The sequence below is a fragment of the Petaurus breviceps genome, unplaced genomic scaffold (genome assembly GCF_028583685.1).
Source record: "Petaurus breviceps papuanus isolate PSGF00001 unplaced genomic scaffold, PetGlider_PUasm1.0 185, whole genome shotgun sequence".
NCBI lineage: Eukaryota > Metazoa > Chordata > Mammalia > Diprotodontia > Petauridae > Petaurus > Petaurus breviceps.
Genome location: NW_027185797.1, coordinates 7,378,900 through 7,404,051, shown reverse-complemented (window position 1 = coordinate 7,404,051; position 25,152 = coordinate 7,378,900). Strand labels below are relative to the sequence as shown.

The window sequence follows — 25,152 nt, the reverse complement described above, 5'->3', positions numbered from 1 at the left end:
TTTCAGCTTGTTACTGTGCCTGTCTCTATCTCTTAGCGGAGAGAGTGTGGAGCAGGACTCAGAAAGACCTGGGTCCCAATCCTGCCTCTAACATTTACTAGCTGGCTGATCATAGGCAGGACAGTTTTATTTTCCTGGGCCTCAGTTTCCATCTGTAAAATGAAGAGAATGCACTAAATTGCCTCTTATAGCCTCTCCAGCTCGGAATCTTTAATCCTAAAGGACGCAGACCCTTTCTTGTTGGAATACATTCTTTCTGGTTGGCAGGTGGCTTCAGGCGGGTGTCTGGTGTCCTAAGGGAGCCGATGCCCTCTCTTACAGCAGGGCAGGTGAGCCACCACTGGCCGCTGTCCAGCACTGCCCTGGGGTCTGCGAGAACTCCAGGGCTTCTTTATCATGATTTAGAGCCCCAGGAAGCTTCTGAGAAAGAGCGGCTGGAAGAAAAGATCCAGCAGCTTGGAGGCAAGGGGACACTCATCGCCTCTCGAGCCAAAACTGCAGCCACGGGTGGAGTTAGGCCTGGCCCAGGGCAATAGGGTCAATGCTAGTTAACTTTTAGAAAAATACTCAAACAACTGTCCAGGCTTCCCCTCTCCCTGCCTTTCCAATCAAGCACTCCCCACCTCCGGCTGGGGGATCTCTGCTCTCATTCCCACCCCCCTCAGCCTCACCCCACCCCCGCTCCCCTCCCCGCCCTTTCTCCAGGCTGCCCCTCACGCCCCCGGGAACCTGGCAGCACTAACTCAGGAGGGTGGAGCGGGGAGGAGGCGCGCAGATAAAGCCGTGGTCTGGAAGGCAGGCGTCAGAGCGCCCGCAGGAGACTTGCGCCCTGCGCACTGTTGGCCTCTCTGCGTGGTCCCAGGCGAACCCCACGCTTGGTGAGTGAAGTAGGGAGCCGGGTGTGGGGCTGAGAAAGCCGGAAAGGAAGCTGGGTGAGGGCCTCGTAAAGTTCAGACAAGAAATGAGTCATTAATCATCTTAGCATTTAGAATCATGGAGTCAGAAGACCTTATTTCTGAGGAGAAACTGAGCCTCAAGGAAGGCTTAGCTAGGGTCACGTGGGTAGAATGTGGGCCAAAGAAGATTTGAACCCAGATCCTCCAGCCCCGGAATTCCTTTCTGGTGAACGACTTTAATTCTAATCCAGTCCTTGCTAATTACTACGTGGGGGACCTTAAAGGAGCCACTTTTCTCTCTTAGTCTCCTCCTGTAAAATGAGGAAGTTGAATGCATTAGGTAATCTTTGCATCCCCAGTGCCTGGTAAATAGTAGAGATTTGACAGATGCTTTTTTGATTGATCTCTGCGATCTTTTACAGCTCTAGATGCAATTACCTTGTTGTGGGGATGTACAATGAAGTCGAGAGATATATAGCTAAATAGAGTAGTGAAGCTAGAGAATTATGGTATGGTACAATGAGTAAATTATATCTGAAATATTGTGGGCTCAGAGCAACATACAGACAACAGGGACGAACTTTGAAGGTCTTGGGGTTCCTGGGAATTTGCCTTTGGAATACAAATCGGAAGACCTAGAATTTTCTTTCCTGGTATCTGTGCATTTATGGGAGCTTTGCAGGGAGAAAGGTGAGAGGCGCAATGTCGCCAAACTAGGACATGCAGTTTGTCTCATACAGAATAATGGTTTTAGTGTTCCCCCCAGCTTTTGTTTACTTTGGTATCCAAAAAACATGACTAGAATTGTCAGAAACTGGATGTTCCTCGTGAGGCAAAAACAAAACAAAACAATACAATCTAATAAATAAAGAATGGTGAAAAGAGCCCTGGATTGGGAATCAGATGACCTGTATTCTGGCTCAGATTGTGACTTTTGGATTCTGCTTATCAGTGATGAGACCCTGGGTTTATCACTATTGCCTTCTGGGACTCAGTTTCTTAATTTGTAAAGGGAGGGGTTGGAATCTCTGATTTCTGAAGTCCATTTCTGCTCTACATGTGTGATCTGGCATCTCAGTGGGCACATAGTTTGGTTCCTTTTGCCATGCTAAAACAGGTGCAGCCTATTTAGTGTAGACTCAGAGTGAAAATGGAGTTCCCTTTCTGTTACCCAAAGCAACAGACAGCCACATATTGGTGAAGTGTCCTGTATACATAAAGAACCAACCTTGATACCATCTTTAAAGGTAAATGATACCTTTACCAAAGTACCTTTGTACCTAATGCTACAGTAAGTATCCACATAGAATTTGAATGAATGACTAGTGTTGTTAAGCATGAAAATGGGAAAAATTACTTAGGATCACAGATTTATTAAATGCACCAAAGCTCACTGCTTCTATTCTCCTGTACCTGACCAAGCCTATCTTTCAGCTAATTAGGTGGTGTGGTGAACTGAGTGCCAAAGCTGGAGTCCAGAAGAGCGGAGTTCAAATCTGGCCTCAGACACTAACTAGCTGAATGACACTGGGCAACTCCCTTAACCTCTATTTGCCTCAGTTTCCTTGTCTGCAAAATGGAGATAATAATAACACCTATTCTGTGGGATTGTTTTGAGGATCAAATGAGATAATATCTGTAATGTGCTTGGCACATTATATAGCACAGGGCTATATTAATATTGGTTATTATTATTAAACCTTTGCTTCAGTTTCCTCATTTGTAAAATGGGAATAATAATAGCACCTATTTCTCAGGGTTTTTACTTTAATTTTCTTGAGGGTTTTCTTTTTTGGTTAGTATTTTCTTTCACAACATGACTAATATGGAAATATGTTTTACATGACTACATGTGCATAACCTATATTGAATTACTTGCTTTCTCAATGAGGAGGGCAGGGAGGGAAGAATAGAGAAAATCTGGAACTCAAAGTCTTAAAAAAATACATGTTAAAAATTATTTTTACATGTATCCCCATGGCATAGCACAGTGTCTGACACATAAGTGCTTAATACATGCTTAATTGGCAAAAAAAAGAAAAGAAGATTAAATGAGATTATAATTGCAAAGCACTTAGCACAATGCTTGGCACATAGTAAGTTTTATATAGAAGTTATTATTGTCATTATTATTTATTCTGCAAGAAACTTTAGAGACCTAATCCAATCCCCTCATTTTGCAAATGCAGATACTGCGGCCCAGAAAGTACTTGGCTAAGGTCACACAGGTAGTAATAGAGCTGGGATTTAAACCAAGGTTTTTTTTTTTTACAGCAAATCCAATATCCTTTCTACCATATCAGATGATACCTTTTTTTCAGTGTTATGAGGTACATTCCTGCCTTACACAACTGGTGAGCATCAGTGAAGTCTTGAGACAAAGCATTTTGCTTACTTCTAAGTGTAGTTATTCCCTCCAGCAATGCAGATGGCAGCCATTCTCAACCTTTAGTTGATAGTCTTCATGAATTTCCATATCTCAAAATATAATTGCATCATAGACTGGATTCAAGAAATGAGCTTCTCAAATTTAGCTGTACAGGTTGTCAGATGCTAGAGATTACTGGATGTATATTCAGAGTCATTGCAATAGAACTCTCCAGAGCTGCAGTATATAGGCTGACATCACCTTTGAGAACCTATGATGGCCCTAGTTGGGCATAAGAGTAGGTTTTTGGGGGAGGTTGTAAATAAATAACTGTGCTACATAAATACAAGGTTATTTATTATGTGATAATAATTATTTAATAACAAGATTATTTATTATTATGCTAGAGTACAGTAGTATCAAACTCAAATAGAAATGGAACCATACATCAGGATCCCTGCAGGCTATGTATTGTGTTAGAAAACCACATAGTAACACTATTTTCTATTTTGTTTTCATTTTGCTAAATCATTCCCAATTGTGTTTTAATCTGGTTCCAGTGCATGTGGGAGGGTGACATCTCTGGTGGAATGGATAGAGAGCTAGTTTTGGAGCCTAGAAGACCTGGGTTCTGATCTTGTCTCTGATGGAATTTGGCTATGTGACCTTTAGTCCCTTACAAGCTCTCAGTGTTCTAGGAAAGTCGATGATCTACCACTGGCAGAGGGAGGAGTTTTCTGTTCCAATGAAATCACAGATTTAGTCCCTATTCCTATTGGTCCTATGGGCTCTGTTCCCATAAAAGTCTTTTTGTTGTTGTTCAGTCATTTTCAGTCATGTCCAACTCTTCATGACCCCATTTGGGGTTTTCTTGGCGAAGATAATGGAATGGTTTGCCGTTTCCTTCTCTAGCTCATTTTACAGATGAGGAAATTGAGGCAAACAGGGTTAAATCAGCTAGTAAGTGTCTGAGGCCAGATTTGAACTCACAAAGATAAGTCTTCCTGACTCCAGGCCTGGCACTCTACTGCGCCACCCAGCTGCCCACTGATAAAGCTCTGCCTCACTGTTAAATACTAGTGTATAGTATCCCAAATAAGTGGCAGCATTGCCCACTATTGAGAGAGCCAGGCTTGGAGTCAGGAAAACCTGGGTGCAACTGTCACTCAAAGGTCAACCTCACCCCTTTTGGAGCCAGTCAGCAAGAATGAGGTCTAGCAGCCTAGAAGATTTTTCCAATTGGTTTTATTGGTGCATTAATTTGGAAACAACTCTTTCATTAGGAGGTGCTGCATATATTCAGCAGAACATGAGCTTTGTTATTGAATACGTCATCCTAACACTTTTCACAGACTGCGGACCTTGGATCTTGTTTAACTTTTTAGTGCCCCAGGTTACTCTCTAAAATGATAGATTTTGGAATAGTTGTTGACCTGCAATGAGAGAAGAAATTCCCTACCAATAGAAAGCCAGGTTTTCTGGGATCCCAGCAGAAAACCCAAACAAATGCCTGTAGATTGGGTGAATTCATTAGTTTCTAGAGTACCAGGCTGGGTAGTAGAAATTTCACCACCTCGATTCTGCTCTGGGTTTTCAGGTAAATCTCTTCATATTCTTGTTCTTATCTCTTGAATTTCCATCCCAAAAATGAGAAAATCAGATGAAGTGAGACAGTGATATAGACATATGGAACAAAAAGGAAAAAAAAAAAAACCTTTTTAGCCATAAGAGCTGTTTGACCCTGAAATGCGCTACCAGCTATAGTGGAAAGAGAGCAGTGTTTGAGTTGGAATCTTGGCTCTGCCACTTAATACCTGAGGGGCTTTGGGTCACTTACTGAACCGCCTCAATTTCTTCATCTGTAAAAGGAAGCAAGCAAACAAGATTACTTTTAAGATCCCTACCAGCTGTAAATCTATGTTCTGTAGGGGAACTAGGTGGCACAGTGGATAGAGAGCTGGATTTGGAGTTAAGAAGATTTGAGATCAAATCCAGCCTCCCACGCTAGCTGTGGGATCCTGGGAAAGTCACTTAACCTTTTTGCCTCAGTTTCCTTATCTGTAAAATGGTGGATAATAATAGCATCCACCTCTCAGGATTGTTGTGAGGATCAAATGGGATAATAATTGTAAAGTGGTTGGTGGTGGTGATGATGATGACGAGTGATCTGACAATCTTATGACCTTGTTAGGTTGTGAATTTCCTGGTATTAGAGGTCTTCAGGCAGAAACTACATAACTCTCTAGGTATGGAGGGCATTTCTCTTTTAGATCAAGGTTGTACTCAATGTGGTCCCTTCCTACTCTGGGAGATTCTGTGACTCTGAAATGGAGAACTTTCTTATGCAGTTTTTTTTTGCTTTTCTTTTTTGGAGGGGCGAGAACAGGGAAATTGGGGTTAAGTCATTTGCCCAAGGTCACATGGCTAATAAGTGTTAAGTGTCTGAGGTCAGATTTGAACTCAGGTTCTCCTGACTCCAAGGCCAGTGCTCTATTCACCGTGCCACCTAGCCACCCCTCTTATGCAGTTTTGATATTATTTCCAAATGTTAACAAGAAAGCAGAATTTTCTACAAAGTCATTTATATAGTGAATAGTCTGTAAGTAATATTCTTAGAACTTCAGAGTATAAAATAGCAAATCATTCATTGTAGTGGGCAAGGAATTACTTTTTTTACTTAAAACATCTAAAAGGATTTTAAACAAATTGTAAAAAAATTACTTTTTCAGTTTGAAAAGAACCTCAGAGTCTAATGACACATGATGAAATATCTTGGAATTCTGTGAGCCTGTGAAGATAAATATTATATTTGGAAACATTTCCTCGTCTTCATTGTAGCTACATGGTGAGCTTGTTGTTGAATATTTAATAAGTAAATACTGAATGTTTAATGAATCTTATAGGGAAACATAATGAATCCCACATGTGTGAAGTTTTGTGATTATTTTATATTGTTTTTTTTTTCTCTTCCAAGTTCAAAGCACCTTTGAAAAATAATGACATTTTAAGCCTGTAGTATTTACATTAAGCACTGAATCTGGACATACCAAAGTACAATAATTGACTTCATAAAGCATCCAATTTTCCTTGATATTGAGGTTCTGCTCCACTTCTTTCAGGGCTTTTCAAACAGATCTCAAAGTTTCTTATACCTGGGATAGGTTTGGACAAGTATAAGGAAAGTAGGGTTAGGGTTATTTGGTAGATAGTGAATAGGTACAGTGACTTGGTAAATGGATCAAGCAGGTGTCACTGTAAGGCAGGGTAGGCCTAGGCACCCTATCTTCTTACTCCCTTCTCCCAGTGGGTAACATGGAGAGGCCCATTTTTTTTCCAACCACATCTTTATCCTCCATTGTGCCAATCATGGATCAAGAGTCTTTTGATCCATATCTTTCCATAGCCCTAGCTCAGAGTTGGGAGATTGGCTTGGGGAATTTAGGTTTTAAGCCATTTGATTCCTGTAACAATTTATTTTAGCCCAGGGAAAAGAGAGGCCGGAAAGTTGGGTCCAATTTAATTCTGCTATTTGGGAAGTTAATAACAAGTTATAAATAAAAGTTATCACCATAAGATCCTTTCCAACTTAAAACTCATGGAACCCCGAGGTCAGAATGACACTCTTACTGTCAGGATAGAAGTCTAAAACAAAAGACAGAAATCTAAACTAATAAACGGAAGTGTGTGTTTTTTTGTGTCAACCCAGCTATTCATTGACACCCTCCATTTACCTTCCCCCAGCATGGAATTCATACACAGATTTACATTACAGAGTATGTCAAAAGGAAGTACTTTCAAAGACAAAAACTAAATATGTCTTAAAGACTTAAATAAAAAAATGTAATGTGAAGTGTTACAAAACAGAGAAATTTAGGAGTAAAGGTCTGCCGTTTGCAGGGAGAGGTAGAAACAATAAGAAAGGAAAATTGAAGCACTCTATAATTTCCTGCCATCTATCAGAGAAGGCCATTGGGCCTTCATCTCTCAGGCAGGTGTCATGAAAACCACTTTGACATCATAGCCTTCATTCCCCATTCCAAAGGCCCATGTCTCTTCTCTATTGGGAGAACTCTAACAGTTCCCCAAATCTTTTGGAGCCATCTAGGTTCATTATTCTTCTTCCCCCACTCCCTCCCAGAGTCCTAGCTGAATCTCCAGATAATCTCTTTCTTAAGACTATTTTTTCTGGGGTCACAAATTCCAGAATCCTTAGGTAAGTTTCAGAACTTTTTTTCCAGTTTCTTCCAGGGATGGGGGAAAACAACCTCTTCCTTTATCATTCTACCTCCTCTTCCATTCCTAACTAATGAGATTTCAATACCACCTTCACAATGGACCTCCTTGGCAGGGAATCAATAACAAAGGGTGGTTCCTGGGCTGTAATTCAGAAAGTACTAGGGTTGGATTTAGTCCTGACTCTGCCACTCACACCCTGTATGGCCTTGAATGGTCTTATGGGTGTAAATACTACAGGCTTAAAACATAAGACCTTGTATGGTCTTATGGGTGATCCCATAAGACAAATAACATTAGCACACAGGGTGGTGTGTAGCACAGGTTAACTCTTGATCTGGTCAGACAGGAAAGACACTAAGACAGCTTAGAAGGTTAATAATCTTTGTTCTAGTCTAGCCTTCTCACAAGAGGGTTGCTGATAATGGGGAGACAAGCTCCTACACCATTTTCTAATCACCCTTCTTGCAGTGGCCAGTGAGAAGGGGGTGCAGCTACCACTCTGTCTCTATGGGGTCAATCAAGACAGGCACAGCTTGTGCACGCCCTCTAAATCCCCTCAAGCCTCAATGGGGGCCAGTTAAGGCAAACACAGACTCCCCAAGCCTTGATGGGAGCTGATCAAGGCACACACAGCATTCTAGCTTGTGCATATAACCCTAAGGGTTCCCCATTCACTGCCCACTGCCCCCCTCCTTTATAGGGCAACAGACAAAGCACACTGCCAGCAATAACCTTACAAGTTTACACCACCTCATCCCTGTCTTGTGCAGCTACAGTGGATGTTTATATTATTTATTATTATATAATGCCCAAGTGTGGTGGAGATGTTTTGAACCATAATTTTGGGAACTCATAATCTAATGCCTGGGAACAAGAGATTGTTATGGCTATGGATCCTAGGAAACTGAAATCTAAGAAATAATAACAAAAACCCACTTTACACTTAGTGCTTTAAAATTCACTTTACTTATAGGTCTCTTCATCTTTCTGGGACTCAGGGCTTTTTTTTTTTTTTGCTGTCATTTTTATTTTTAAAATTAGGTGGGTCAGACTAAATGAGTTCTGAGATCCCTTTTATCCCTGACATATTGTAATTCTAAGGTTTGGCCCAGACCTACAAGGCAAACTATGTGAGTTCCCATGGGATTAGGCAGACCAAAGTTTATAGGAGGTTGTCCCTATTGCGGAGAAAGTCACAGCAATTGTGTCAACTGAGTCCCCTATGAATTCATGCTTTCTAACCTCAATGGTATTTTCACTGCCTTGTGGCAACCCTCTTATCTATTTCCAGTTGACTATCACCCTTCTCAAAGCAGATGTTCCAAATTTTCTTTCAATTCCTTAAGAAAATCTGGTCTCTTGTCTGTAGAGAAAATCTTGGCTTTTAAAAACTTTTCTGCACCCGTCCTCTCCTCTAATGTATTGATCTTAGAGACTGAAGTGGCCTTTCTCCTTGGTAGGGCCCTTTCTATTTGGGCCCTTTGTCCCATCCCTGACTAATTTCTTAGAAATTTAAGCCATCGGGCCTTTCCTCGCTCTATCTTCAGCTTCTCCCAGTGTCCTAGATCCTTATCTAGAAGTATGCCCAGATCTCCCTCATCCATAAAACAAAACAAAACAAGAAAAACCTTTCCTCAAATGTACCAATACCTCAAGTAATTGCCCTCTATCTCTTTTCTTTTTCACTACTGAAATTCTAGAAAATGTAGCTAATAATCACTGCCTCCACTTCCTTGCCATTGGCTCCCTCTTCAGCCCTTGGCAACCTAACTTCTAAAGCCACAGCTACTGAAACAGCTCTTCCAAGTTACCAGTGATCAATTAAACTGACAATCTTTTCTTAGGCCTTTTTAACCTTTTAGTAGCTCATGGTTTCCCTCCCCAGATTTTCTTGCTATCTCTATAACCACTGCTCCACAGTTGCCTTTCCTAGTTGACCATCCATCTCTACAATATAAGTTTAAGTATCCCATGGGATGACCTTGGGGTTTCTTCTCTTCTTTCTTGCCATTCTCTTCTTTGGAGGTCTCAGCATCTCCCAGAAGTTCAACTATCAAAACTACACAAAAACTTCCAAAACTATTTTTCCATTCTATTTATCTTGTGTATACATACATATTATCTTCCTCCATTAAAAAGTGAACTCCTCAAGGGCATGGACCATATTTTCCCCTTTCTTTTTATCCCCAGTGCTTAGCACGATGTGTTGACCACACAATTCATCTCTCTCAACTTTAATGCTGTGCCTCTCAATTTCTGCTAGATATTGCATCTCCATTTCTTCTATCCATCTTTTCTTCACCTTCCCTCTCACCCCTCTCATTCAGGCCTGTGTCATGTCTACCACGGACTACTGCAATAGCCTCCTAATTGGTTCTTCCATCTTTAGATTCTTCCCCTCTCAGATCCATCCTTCAGATGCCTGACTCAATAATCTGCCCAGGAGATGTGAGTCCCTGTTGCTTTTGCCCCCTACCTTGGGAACAAGCAGGTCATTGAGCAGAGTACCCAGCACAAACCCACTTGCCCTCTGGACTGATGTCACTTGGGTCTGGGAAGAGGAGTTGCTCATGGAAGCATGACGTGTCCAAGATTAGGAAGCAACTTCCAGATAGGGCTGTACTCCTTCTTTGGACCACCATCTACCTGGAGCCTCTCCTGACGCTCCCAGCCGCTAGTTCCTCCTCCTGTTCAATTGCTTGGTATTTATTTACTATATAAATACACATACATCCATACACATATATATGCATGTATATGTGTATATATATATGTACTTTTATACATAGGTTTTTATATACATGTAAATATAAAAAGAGCAGCTAATTGGCCTTCTCGAGTTCAAATTTGGCTACTTACTAGCTGTGTGACCCTGGGCAAGTCACTTAAGCCTGTTTGCCTCAGTTTCCTCATCTGTAAAATGATCTGGAGAAGAAAATGGCAAATCACTACAGTATCTTTGCCAAGAAAACCCCAAATGGGGTCATAGAGAGTTGGATATGACTGACACGACTGAACAACAAGCATACTTAAATGTATCCATGTATGTATATATTCATGTATGTACATACACGTTATATATACTTGTATTCATCCTTATACACATATGTTGGGAACTGTTTCATTCTTTGTATGCCCAGCACACAGTACAATGACTGGTATATAGAAGGTGCTTAATAAATGCTGACTGATTGACTGGGGCTCTCTTCTCCAGTCTCAGGAGAATTATCCAACAAGTGTTAATCTTTTATGTTACATATATTAATGGCTTTATTTTATGGCTGGGAAAATATTTGAAGGATCAGCTAGGTGGCACCATAGTTCATAGAGCTCTGAACCTTAAAGTTAAGGAAGACTTATCTTGCAGAGTTCAAATCCAACCTCAGACACTTACTAGCTGTGAGACCCTGGACAGGTCACTTAATCCCGTTTGCCTCAATTTCTTCATCTATAAAATCAGCTGGTAAAGGAAATGGCGAGCTAGTCCAGTATCTTTGCCAAGAAAACCCCCAAATAAGGTCACAGAGAGTTGGATACGACTGAAAAGACTGACCAAGAACAATAACAACAAAATACTTGGAAAAAACGGCCTGCTTGTATGCTAAATATATGTTATCACCTGTAAGCCTCCAGACAAAGGAGCGGCAGAAAATTCCTCATTGCCCTTGTAGGACACAGTATCTTCAATGTCAGTTTCTGTGTCTTTGTATCTCCTGTACCTAACATCTACCTATCTGGCCCCTTGTAAGACCTTAATAAGGGCTCTTTGCTGGTATCAGTGTTAGCTGTAGTTACTAAAACATTCACTTGTATTTACTTTTGTTGTGTCTTACCAACAGAGAAGCCACCAGTGTGGCCAACATCCCACCTTCTCTAGTTTGGAAAAGAAACCTGGTTCATTCGCCTGAAGAAGGCTCTGGTGACTCAATAGTCAATTCCTTAAATTGTTGGCAAAAGCCCAGATGAATTTATACCCAATTGTCTGCAGCATTGCACCTCTTAGTCAACAACTACAGCTGTATTCATCTTCAAGGGTCCCACAATATTGTTCTGGATTGTTGGAATGCTAGGCCACCTGACTTCTTCTGTGACTAATTATAACTCACACTTCACTGTCTGTGCCTCATGATCCAATTTCTGTTTTCATTGTCATTCTTAGTTTTTGGTTTATTTGTTTGGACCTATCCTGAGATTTCAAAGCATCATAGATTTGTAGATTGGCAGTTGGAAGGGGTGTTAAAGACTATCAAATCCATCCCACATCCAATTTTTTTTTTGCTTTTTTTAGAGGGGGAAGGACAGGGCAATTGGGGTTAAGTGACTTGCCCAAGGTCACACGACTAGTAGTTAAGTGTCTGAGGTCAGATTTGAACTCAGGTCCTCCTGACTCTAGGGCTGGTGCTCTACTCACTGCACTACCTACCCGCCCCAATTTATGGGACATTCTTATGCAATGTCCAAAAGGTAGTTGGAGATTCAAGCCTGGGGTTCAGCAGAGAGGCTAAGGCTGGATAAACAGATCTGCGTAGCAGTAATCATTGAATCCATGGGAATGGATAAGATCAGGAAAGAAATGGTATAGCAGAAGAGAAAAGGCCTAGGGTAGAGCCTAGAGGGAGTGCCTATGATTAGCAGGTATGACCTGAATGAGATTCAGAAAAGGAGAACAAGAAGGAACAGACAAGTAGGAAGAAAACCAGTGATGTTCCCAGAGTCACACACCTGATATGTATCAGTTATTGATCTCAGGTTTTCCTGACTCAGGTCAATTCCCTTACTATCTACTATATCACACAACCACTGCTACAACAATGGTTTACTTGTTTTGGGTTGTGTTTTTTTTTTTAACATCCACAGCCTTTCACATGTAGCCCCCATGTGCTCATGTGCTAGAACAGCTGGCCCCATCAGCACTGCTCCCAAGAGAGTTTAAAGCACGGGTGGGAAACCTTGGGCCTTAAGCCACATGTGGCCTTCTGGGTTCTTAAGTGTGGCCTTTTGATTTGGGAGTCAGTCAAAAAGACCACCCTTAAGGACCCAGAAGGCCACATGTGGCCTTACCACTGCAGGTTCCCCACCCCTGCTTTAAAGACAAATGATCAGAGCCCATAGCTCAGATTTTCAAAGTGGACTTTCCCTTGATTCAGATGAGTTGAGTTTTGTGTGACTGTCGCAGCTTTGATATTCTCTTCAAATCATTCATGGCTTCAAAAGCTTGATCAACAGGGATTAGATGCTGCTCTGAGGTTTGTTTAAAAATCACCATTTGATATTGTATATTTAATGAATCTAGTACTTAATGTTGAATTTATTTTTAAAATTGTTTACTCCAGATAAATAATTTCCATCTTGATTTCTTGGTTGTATTAATAGCTTATATTTTTATAATTAGGGATTTGAGCTTTACAAACTCCTGTGTTTAGCATGGACAGCCCTGCACTACCTGAATCCAACCTTCAATTGAAATCTAATTTTGGGATTACTCTCCTTCACATAGTCCATGGTTCAGCTAAACTGGCCTTACTGGTTCTCACACACAACATTCTAAATTTTCCCTCTCCATGCCTTTTTTTTTTAAAAAAATCTTTATATATCTAGTTACATGTTAGCAAGGTTGAAAATTCTAAGGTTTAAATTATCTACAAAAATTGAAATATTTAAATTAACTGAGTAGGAATTAGAGTGTCTGAACAACCCAATCGCAGAAAGAGATTTGGTGTTTGGTCTTGGATTTGGGACAGCGAGGTGGCAAAGCCAATAGAGTGCCCAGCCCAGAGTCAGGAGGACTCATCTTCCTGAGTTCAAATCTGGCTTCAGACACTTCATCACTTAATCCTGCTCACCTCGATTCCTCATATGTAAGATGAACTGGAGAAGGAAATGGCAAACACTCCAGTATGTTTGCCAGGAAAACCCTAAATTGGGTCATGGAGAGTTGGACATGACTGAAAAATGCCTGATCAACAGCCACTTCCCACAACTAGTTGGTAAAATCCTCAAGGCAAGGATCGGGTTTTCTGCCTCTTTATATTCTCTTCGCCTTTGCTCTTTGGACATTTCAGTCATGCCTGACTCTTGGTGACCCCATTTGGAGTTTCTTGGCAAAGATACTGGAGTGGTTTGGATGGGGTTATAGAACCTGGACCCCTAAAAGGAAAAGACCATATCTTTGGGACCTGGACCCCTAAAAGCCCTGGAACTGTCCCACACTGGCATTTTGCTTGAGGCATTTGGCCCATCGCGGTCTACCTGGATATGCAAAAATCCTTTTTAACTGCCCTTTCACCGTGGCCCTCTGCCACTTACCTCCTTTCATGGTCTGCACCTGGCCTATTTCAGGCTATTTGCCACTCCTTAATTCCATCCAGATCTTCTCACAGCCTTTTTTGTATGTAAGTATCAGTCCCATCCTCATCAAATTCACAGATGTACTAGGAATTTTACCCACCTTACTGTTGTTACAATAAAACCTTGCTACTCTTACTGAAAGAAGGCTTGAGTGGTCGAATTCTTTTGAGACAGACCTCCCTGTATTCTTTCAGTTTGGAGTTCCCAGCACCCCAAGCCACAACAGTTTGCCATTTTCTTCTCCTGCTCATTTTACAAATTGAGGAAACTGAGGCAGACAGGCTTCAATGACTTGCTCGTGCTTACACAGCTAGTAAGTATCTGAGACCAGATTTGAGCTCAGGTCTTCCTGACTCCAGGCCTTGCACTCTATGCACTGCACCCTAACTGCTCCTTTCATCATCTAGCAAGATACTTTACCTGGAATAAGTGGTGAGTAATTTTTTGCTTCTGTTGCTACACAGAAGGAGGAGGAGGTAGAGGAAGGACATCGATATACTGGAGGGAGTCTTAGGGGATGAAAGCCAGGATGGTGAAGGGTTTCAGGTTTATACATGAGGATCTGGGGAAGGAATGTTTGGGATGTTTAGCTAGAGAAGGGAACCCTTGGGGTGGGGGGAGGGGAAATGTTCTCGGTCGTCAGTATTTGAAAGCTTGCCTTATTAAAAACAGTATTAGCAGAATTCTGTTTATCCCCTGAGGAGATACTAGGAGCAATGGGTGGAGGCTTCAGAGACGCTGATTTGGGCTCAATGTCAGGAAAAACTTCCTCACAATTAGAAGCGTCCAAAAACTAGATGGGACTGCCTCATGAGGTAATGGGCTCCCGAGGTCTTTAAGCAAAATGTTGTAGAGAGGAATCTTGGCCAGGTATGAGTTAGGTAGATGGCCCCTATCTCTGAAATTCTGGTGATGGTGTTCAATGGGTAGAGAGCTGGACTTGGAATCAGGAAGAACTGGGTTCAAATCCTGCCTCAGATACTTCCTAGCTTTGTGACCTTGGATAAGTCAGCTCATCCTTGTCTGCCTCCCTTTCCTTACCTATAAGCTGGGGATAATAGTAGGACCTACCATATTGTTACGAGACTCAAATGAAATAATAAATGTGCAGACCTTAAGGTGCTATGTAAATGTTGTTATTATGTCTAACACTGCTAAAGCTTATGTGACCTTAAGCTGGATTTAAAACATGCCAACTAATAACATCATTGTTTCAGTCGTTGATCACTGTCAAGAATGGGTTACACTCAGTTTCTGTTTTGCAAGAGACTTGTTTCAAAGGTTCTCCTCTCATCCTTATCTTAATTTCTGATCACGACCAAGACAGTGAAAAATCCCCCAGCATAGCTTTATCCTGGTGGTTTCAACCAGTCATTGTATTTGAGAACCAGGAAGCCAAGTGGCACTATGGAAAGCTGGGAATTAAAGGATTGAAGAGATAGTGTGGTTCAGTAGAATGAACTCTAGAGTCAGAGAATCTGGGTTCAAATCCTTAGCTTGCCTTTCGGTAAGATGAGGGGGTTGAATAAGATGGCCTCTGAGGTGCCTGGATTGAACCCTTCTTTGCCACAGTCCAGCAACCTCGCCCTTTATAGAATTTAGTATTGTAGTGGACAAGCAGACTCATTCTTGGGCAGCTAGGTCCAGGAAGACCCAGCTTTAAATCTGGACTCAAACACTTACTAGGTTATTTAACCTCTACTTGTCTCAGTTTCCTCCTCTGTAAAACGGGAATAATAAAGCACCTCCCTTCTTCTCAGGGTTGTGGGGAGGATCAAGTGAGACAATAATTGTAAGCAATTAGCCCAATGCCTGGCACACAGTAAGCACTCCATAAATGGTAGCTCTTTTATTGTTTTTGATGCTGCTGTTGTTAATCTAGGCCAACTCTTCTTCAGTGCAGGAATCCCTGGGAAGTGCTCATCCAAATTCTATTTCAATTAAAATTCAACAAATACCTAATACGTTTGAGGAACGCTGCTAGACATGGGGCTCATTTGAAGGTGTTTTGCAGTCAGCTGTGTCAGTTAATAAACATTTAGTAAGTACCTTCTATGTACCATCTAGCAAACCTCTCCCTCTCCCTGCCCCCACTCTCCTTCCCTGGCCTCTACTGGGGGATGTTATTGCTGGGGCTGCTCCCTACATGTTGGGAGGGGTGACAGCAATGGGGATATTTGGTGAGTCTAATTGAGAGTTCTATGTTCCTTTGGGTGCCTTCTCGGTTTCTTTTGGCCCTGTCACTGCTCTTCACAAAGATGGGTCTAAGAGTATCTAACTAGAATGTATGGTGTCCTGTCTGTCTTTTACTTTGTGTGCAGATGACAATGGTGATGACATACATGTGACTGAATGAAGATGGAGAAAATCCTGCAACTGTTCTGACCAGGTCCACTGTGCTTTTGTTACACAGTCTTACCTCGGCCCTCACTGCTGCAAGAGGGGGGAACCTGCAGTCTCGAGGCCACACGTGACCCCCTAGGTCCTCAAGTGCAGTCCTTTGACTGAATCCAAACTTTACAGATCAAATCCCTTTAATAAAAGGATTTCTTCTATAAAACTTGGACTCAGTCAAAAGGCTGCACCCAAGGACCTAGAAGGCCACGTGTGACATCAAGGCTGCAGTTTCCCCACCTGTATTAGACAGTCCTTCTCTATGTCCCTTTGTCAGCTGTCTCTACCACCCTCCACAGTGGCTCTTCCAAACCTTCTCATCTCACCTCAAACCTCCCATGGCTCCCCTTCCCTCACTCTCTCAGCTGAGAACCTTATCTCATGTTTTACAGAAAAAAATGAGGCCATTCACCACCAGCTCCTCCTCTCCTCTTCCTCATCTCCTGGCACTGAGATGCCTTTTGCCACTCCCTCCTCCTTCACCCCTGTGATAAAGTGGCCTGACTTCTTACCAAGCCCAAACCCTCTACTTGTGCTAGTGATCCCATTCCATCACATCTCCCCTGTCTTCCCTATTCTTTCACTTATTTTCAATCTCTGTCTTTACTGACTCCTTCCCTACTGCCTACAAACATGCCCATGTCTCCCCAAATCTGAAATAAACCCTCGTTTGATACTTCCATCCCTGCTGCCTTCCTATATGCTTTCTGATGTTTATAGCTAAACTCCTCTGAAAGTCTGTCTACAATTGGTGCCTCCCCTTTCTCTCTTCTCAGTCTCTTCTTAACCCCTTATGATCCATCTTCTGACCTCATCATTCCACTGAAATCATCCTCTCCAAAGTTACCAGTGATCTCTTAGTTGCCAAATCCAATGACCTTTTCTCAGTCCTCATTCTCTTTGACTTCTGGGTAGCCACTAACACCCCTCTCTCCTTCTTGATCGTCTTTTCTCTTAGGTTTTCTAGATGCCTCTCTTTCCTGGTTCTCCTTCTACCTATCTGACTACTCCCTCTGTCTCCAGATCATGGAAGATATCCCTCAGGGTTCTGTCCTGGACCCTCTTCTCTTCTCCCTCTGTACTACTTCACTTGGTGATCTCATCAGCTCCCATGGATTTAATGACCATCTCTATGCTGATGATTCTCAGTTCTACCCATTCTGTGCCAGTCTCTCTGCTGACCCCTAATCTTACATCTCCAGCTGCCTTTAAGACATCTCAAACAGGATGTTCAGCAGACATTTTAAACTCAGTATGGCCAAAAGAGGAATCATCTTTCCCTTTAAACCCTCCCTACCTTCCTTATTATTGTAGAGGGCAACACCATCTTCCCAAAACGTCAAATTCATAGCCTAGGAATCATCCTGGACTCCCTGCTCTTTCTCACACTCCATATCCAGGCTGTTGTCAAGGTCCCTCTTAATTCCAATGCCATTGCCCTGTTAGTTGTTTCCTATATATCCGGTATATAGCTTGCTTTGTATATATTTGTTTGTTTGTGGTCTCTCCCATGAGATTGTAAGCTCCTTGAGGTCTTTGCCTGTTTTATTGTATCCCCAGCACATAGCACGGTGCCTGGCACATAGTAGATACTTGGTGTTCAGTTGTTCAGACATATGCTTCTCTATGTGACCCCATGGATCATAGCACGTCAGGCCCTTCTATCCTCCACTATCTCTCAAAGTCTGTCAAAGCTTATATTTATTGCTTCCATGATACTATCTATTCATCTCATCCTTTGCTGTCCCCTTCTCCTTTTGCCTTCAATCTTGCCCAACATTAGGGTCTTTTCCATTGAGTTCAATCTTCTCATTGTGTGGCCAAAGTATTTAAGCTTCAGCTTCAGTATTTGACCTTCAGTGAAGAGCCTGAATTAATTTCTTTAAGTATTGACTGATTTGATGTCCTTGCTGTCTCTCAAAAGTTTTCTCCAGCACCACAATTTGAAAGCATCGATTCTGCAGCATTCAGCTTTCCTTACTATTCAGCTCTCACAGTCAGACATTGCACCTGGAAAAACCATAGCTTTGACTATATGGACCTTTGTTGGCAAGGTGATGTCTCTGCTTTTTACTATGCTGTCCAGATTTGTTATAGATTTCCTTCCAAGGAGCAAGTATTTTTTAATTTCATGGCTACAGTTCCCTTCTGCAGTGATCTTGAGCTCCAGAATATAAAATTTGACACTGCTTATTTCTTCTCCCTTTATCTGCTAGGAAGTGATGGGACCAGTCAGTATGATCTTAGTTAATTTTTTGTTTTTGTTATGTTAAGCTTCAAACCACTTTTTACACTTTCCTTTTTTACCCTCATCAAGAGGCTTCTTAATTCTTATTTACTTTCTGCCACCACAGTGGTGTGGAAGTGCCCACCAGAAATTATACACTAGAGCCCCCTTAAACCTGCTAGAGGGGACCCCTCCTGGGTTCCTTGGAAACCACCTAATAGGCTCCAATAGTAAAGAAATGTTTCACCTGTGTTGCTAAAACATGTCACAGATTCCCACGGATTCAGGTCTGTTTATGTTTGTATCCAAGGCTTTGCTAAGGAACTATGGCTTCGCTTCACTTCAGTAGAAATAATATTAAGGCTTTGTTTCAATAGGAATAATACTGAGAATGCTTTGCTTCAGTGGGAATAATACTGAGAATGTTTTGCCTCAATAGACACAATGCTAAAGACATTGTACCCCTTAGAAACATATTCTGTTGCCAGCAATCACACTGTCTATAAAAGTATGTTTAACAGAAAGCTCACTGCTGTCTTTCGGTCTGAGAGGCAGTTCCAGCCGGTTAATAAACACTCCTATCAAATTATAATTGGCCTAGCTGTCCTGTTATATCTCAGTGTCCATTACAGTGTCAACTGCATTTGTCGATATTTCTCTTGGCAGCCATAATTCAGGCTTTTAATTGACCCAACCTGGCATTTCACATGATGTATTCTGCATATAAGTTAAATAAGGTGACAATATATAGCCTTGTTGTATTCTTTTTCCATTCTCATACCAATCAGTCATTCCATATTCAGTTCTTTTACTTCTTGGGATGCATACAAGATCCTCAGCAGACAAAATAATCTGGTACTCTCATCTCTTTGATGACTTGCTACATTTTGTTGTGATCCACACAGTCAAAGGCTTAGATAATGAAGCAGAAGTAGATGTTTTTCTGGAACTCCATTGCTTTCTCCATAATTCAGTAAATGTTGGCAATTTGGTCTCTAGTTCCTCTAGTTCCTCTGCTTGAAAACCAGCCTTCTCTTTTGCTAATTCTCATTTTACATATTGCTGAAATATAGCTTGCAGGATCTTAAGCAAAACCTTGTTGGTTTGTGAAATGAGTGCTTGTTGTTCAGTAATTTGAGCATTCCTTGGCATTGTGTTTTTTTGGATTAAGGACGTAAATTGATCTTTTCCAATCCAGTAGCCACTGTTGAGTTTTCCAAATTTACTGGCATATTGAGTCCAGCCCTTTAACAGCATCATCTTTTAAAATTGTAAATGGCTGGGCTAGAATTCCATCATCTGCACTAACCTTATTGCTAGCAGAGCTTCCTAAGGCCCCCTTGACTTCATTCTCCAGGATGTCTGACTCTAGATAAGTAACCACACCCTCATGGCTGTAGATATTTCTTATATAGTTCTTCTGTATATTCTTGCCACCTCTTCTTAATCTCTTCTGCTTATGTTAAGTCCCTGCCATTTTTGTTTTTTATCATGCTCAGTTTTTGCATTAAATATTCCCTTGATATCTAGTTTTCTTGAAAACATCTCTTGTCTTTCCCATTCTGCTGTTTCTTCTATTTCTTTACATCACTCATTTAAATAAAAGAAACCTCTCTCCTTGCTGTTTTCTAGAATTCTGCATTCAGTTGAGTATATCTTTCCCTTCCTCTTTTCCCTTTCCCTTTCCTTTTTTTCCTCAGCTATTTGTAAAGCCTCATCAGACAGCCATTTTACTTTCTTGATCTTTTTTTTCTTTGAAATACTTTTTTTCTGCCTCCTATACAATACTGTGAACCTCTGTCCATGGTTCTTCAGGAACAACCAGTCTAATCTCTCAGATCTATGCATTGCTACCACTTCATATTCATAAGGGATGTTATTTAGATCATATTGATATTGTTTAATGGTTTTCCCTCTTTCTTCAATTTGTCTGAATTTTGTAATAAGAAACTCAAGTCTTTTTTAACTGACTGTATAGAGTTTCCCCACCTTTGGCTGCAAAGTATATAATCAGTTTGAGTTCAGTATTGACCATCTCATGATGTCCATGGGTAGAGTCACCTTCTGGGTTATAGAAAAAGAGTGTTATTATCAGTTAGTTATATTGACAAAATTCTATTAATCTCTACCTTGCATCATTTTGTACTCCAAGGTCAAACCTGCCTGTTATTCCAGTTATCTTTTTCTCCTATTTTAGCATCCCAATCCTCTATATGATGAATATGACATATTTTTTGGGTGTTATTTCTAGAAGATGTTGTAGGTCTTCATAGAACTGATCAACTTTAGCTTCTTTGGCATCAGTGGTTGGAGCATAGTTTTGTATTACTATGATGTTGAGTGGTTTGCATTGTATTCAAACAGATATCATTCTCTCATTTTTGAGATTCTTCCCCAGTACTGCTTTTCTCATCCTTTCATTGACTATTCGATTGGTCTATTCGATTTCTTCTAAGGGATTCTTGCCCATAGCAATATATGTAATGATCACCTGAATTAAATTCACCCATTCCTGTCTATTTAAGGTCACTGATACCCAAGATGTCACTGTTTAATTTTTCCATCTCCTGTTGACCACATCCAACTTCCCTTGGCTCATAGATCTTATATTCTAGGTTCCTATGCAACATTGATCTTTGTAACATCAGACTTTCCTTTCATGACCAGACATATTCATAATTGAGTTTCCTTTCGTCTTTTGGCCCAACCACATTATTCTTTCAGGAGCCAACTATAGTCCTCTTCTGCTGTTCCCCAGTAGCATGTTGGACACCTTCCTATTCGAGGGGCTAATCTTTTGGTGTCATATCTTTACTTTTAAAATGAACAAATGCTTATTTTTTTTCTACTTTCTATAACCCCTTTCTCTACCATGCCACTGGAAAAAGAACAGATAATAAAACTCTTTCTTGCAACAAATATGCATCATTAAGCAAAACAACTTCCCACCTGGTTATGTCTAAAAATGTGTGTCTTCTGCATATTTAGTCCATCATGTCTTTGTCAGGAGGTAGGTGATAATTCTTCTTCATTGGTCCTCTGGTATCACATTTGGTCATTGTGTGGATCAGAGTTAAATCTTTCAAAGTTGTAAAAATGAACAACCTTTGGGGCAGCTAGGTGGCACAGTGAATACAGCACTGGCCCTGGAGTCAAGAGGACCTGAGTTCAAATGTGGCCTCAGACACTTGACATATTTACTAGCTATGTGACCTTGGGCAAGTCACTTAACCCCAATTGCTCTGTCTTCCCCCTTCCAAAAAAAAAAGAACTTTCAAGATATCTTCTTAATTTTATATCTTGATAGATCTGTGTGTTATGGTGAAGATTGGAGTAGAAAGGGCATTGAATCTGAGGTCACAGGACCTGAGTTTAAACCCATGCTCTCTCAATCACTACCTGTGTGACCTTGGGCAAGTGACATCCCCTCAGTTTCTGCATCTGTAACATGTTGTTGTTTAGACTAGATGACCTTTAAAGTTTCAACCAAATTTAGGATCTGATGGTCCTTCTCATCCTGTACAACATTTATCTGTGACCTCCCATAAATCCTTTATAGGGTATAGACCCAGTTAACTGGGGGCTTCCCCCTAGATCTCTAAACTTTGAATGGATACTAATGAAGAATGATGCCTATTTGAGTGAGGCTGTTGCTGTCATGATAGGACTACCTTTTCAGGAATGCATCTTTCTCATGAAATTCTTTTTGTTACCTTTCCCACACTCTTCTTTGGTACTAATGTATTTCAGTCTGTTTACCCTCATCTTGCACTTCTCCAGTACCCTTTGTGTGACCTTCAACTTTAATTTCATCAAGACCTGTGGGATTCCATGACTCTCAGATACATTTGCAGGAATTCCCAGGATTTCCCTATGAAGCTGTGTTTCTCCTTGAGAAGGGCAAGTTTCAGTGGTTTAACTGAAAGGAATCACTGGACCCTTTCATTGCTTTTCAAGTCAACTTATCAAATATTTATTTAACACCTACTATTTATTAGGCACTGTGTAGAGCAGGCAGGAGAATGTAAAAATGAATCTTACCCTCTAGAACCTGGGATTTTCCCTCCTTCATTATAGTAAGGTTGACCTGCCTGGGAGACAAGGAAGGAAATGGAGGGGGGATCATATTCTCACAGAAAACAGCAGGGCAAGAGGGCAGCTAAACTGCTTTCCTACACATCGGCACACTCTTTTGGATGGGACATGTGTCTGAGATGCCAATGAAGTTTATCAACCTGAGATACATGTGGAGAGAATGGCCCATCAATGGCCCAGCCCAGAGAGTTGATGTGTGTCCTTGGATTCCTAATGAGAAATTCATAGACTTGAGTTGACATAATCTTTTTTGGGTTGTTTTTGCTTTTTGGAGGGGGGAAGGCAGGGCAATTGGGGTTAAGTGACTTGCCCACAGTCACACGGCTAGTAAGTGTTAAGTGTGTGAGTTGAGATTTGAACTCAGGTCCTCCTGACTCCAGGGCCAGTGCTCTATACACTGCGCCACCTAGCCGCCCCAAGTTGAAATAATCTTAATGAATTTAATATATTTTGGTTAGCTTTCAAATTTGCATGTGATAGAAGACTGTGCCTTTGATTTCATGAAAGCTTTGATTTTTGACATATAAGAGAAATTAGAGTTTATCTTGTCCAAGGATGTCTTTTAATAGATGAGGGAAGTAAGGTCCAGAAAGGTTAGAGCAACTTCCCCCAGGTCATACAAATAATAAGGAACAGAGCTAGCCTTCAGATCCAAAGGCTTTAATACTCGATCCAATGATCTTTCTTTTTTTCCTGTTTATCTAAAAGGCAATTACAAACAGCTGTCTAAAGTTTAAAAAGGAATGTGGCCACAAATTAATGAACCCTTTTGTAATATTTTCAGTATAGAAAGAACTTTTAACTAACTACATATGGGTTCTTTTTATGTAAATTTTAAAAATTTTAAACTTAAATACAAAATGAGAAAAGAAAAAAAAACATTACCCCATACACAGCAGATCATAAGAGAGAATTCATTATAAAACAAGAAATTTCCATTTCAAGAAAACCTATATAATAAACACTGCACGTTGTTTTCAAAGCTGCCCAGCTTTTCTTTGCTTCCTTGTAGGTTTTCTTTTGTTCTTTGCTGTGCACTTTTTACTTTATTTTTTCTCTCTCTTCTCCCTCCCCATAAAGAAGACTATAATTAAATATGGATATATACATTTACATATATACATAAATATCTATAAACATGCACATATATACACATATAACACTCATACACATATATGTGTATACCATACTATACTTATTTTCTCCTAGCATCTTTTTCTCTGAAGGTGGATAGCATATTCCTTCATAAGTCCATCTCTTTCCATGCTTTTCTAAATCAGCCGGCTCTTCATTTCCTACACCACAGCAATATTCTAACCCAATCACATCCTATCTGAGAAATTGTCTATGAAAGCTTCCTCTCCCCCAATTTTTTACATTCCTTCTGTTTTTGGCTATATAGGTTTTATTTATACCACAAATTTTTAATTAAAAATAGTCAAAATTATCCTTTTAACACTTCAACAGTGCTCCCACCTTATAATATAGTTTAAGGTCTAATGCTGATGAATCTGTTTCCTTTACATCTTTTATCCTTCATTTCTTTGAAGTTCCTGGAAGAAGAAATCTGAGAAAATGTAAATGTCACAATTGTAAATTTGTATAATCTTTATTTAACATTTTTTTGCATCCTCTAAGCTGTGGTGCCCTGCCTGGGACAAAGTCCTGACCACCCCACCCTTGTTACAAATCCACTTATATCTCTTTTATTATATATTCCATTGGTCCACTGCTGAGCTCCATGACAACTCAGTGCAGTCCTTCTAGACATAGATTGTTCAAAACCCAATTTTGCCCAATATTCCTGTATGTAGTAAACTTATTTTTATCTCTTATAAATAAGTTTGTTTCCTCCCTAGAGTCCAAGCTTAAGAACATATTACAAGATGAAGATGCTGCTAATTTTGTTGGCCTTAATCATCTTGGCTGGAACATCAGCTGATCAGAGCCCTGGTATTTATCTATTCAGTTTCTATTACTATATGTTTGTCATGGGTCACCACTGGATATACAAGGAGGCATTTTCAGAAGTGAAGGAAGGGGTGGGGATGGACTGAAAACTAAAGACTAAAAAACAATCAGATAAAGTGGCTGTCTATTAAAAATAGAAAGCACCACAGCCAGCACTTTATAAGTATGCAGCACCATGAAAACTTCTAAACGTAGTTAGAATTTGTGATTTTGTGAAATCCAAAAGACTGTGTCTTTCACTCTCTCTGGTCTAAGTACAGAAATTAAGTTGTATCCTAAATCCTGATCGACTATTATTATTTTTGCACAAATAAGCAGGTTAGATTGCATCTGAAATTTAACAAGTGAAAAAAAATCCAATCACTTCTCCCTCTCTGCCCCAGTACTCCTGACTCAGTTCTCCTCCCCACCTTTCTCACAATGAATGTTTCTTTTCTGACCTTCCTTTAAAAATGGTCATTGTGGTGATAATTTTAAAAACCTCTCCCATAAGCCAACATCCCAACCTTCTTGAAGTTTTTGAGGTTAGAATCATACATTATATCCTAATATTCTTGCACTGCATATACTAATTTTACCAAATATAGTGATCTGGCAATGTATTCTAATGGTAACCA

General features: G+C 40.6%; 2 protein-coding genes across 2 annotated transcripts in view; both read left to right on the top strand.

The window, feature by feature from the left end:
- Positions 1-16,322, top strand: part of LOC138161569 (collagen alpha-4(VI) chain-like) — a 168,409-nt gene extending 152,087 nt beyond the window's left edge. The window contains exons 35-38 of the mRNA XM_069088300.1: positions 268-329; positions 406-512; positions 706-878; positions 16,262-16,322. Of these exons, the coding sequence (XP_068944401.1) occupies positions 268-329; positions 406-512; positions 706-878; positions 16,262-16,322 (403 nt within the window). The remainder of the gene's footprint in view (positions 1-267; positions 330-405; positions 513-705; positions 879-16,261) is intronic.
- An 8,128-nt stretch (positions 16,323-24,450) lies between these two features.
- LOC138161642 (collagen alpha-5(VI) chain-like) overlaps positions 24,451-25,152 on the top strand; it is an 89,719-nt gene continuing 89,017 nt past the window's right edge. Inside the window, exon 1 of the mRNA XM_069088397.1 lies at positions 24,451-24,517. Coding sequence (XP_068944498.1) covers positions 24,451-24,517 — 67 coding nt within the window. The remainder of the gene's footprint in view (positions 24,518-25,152) is intronic.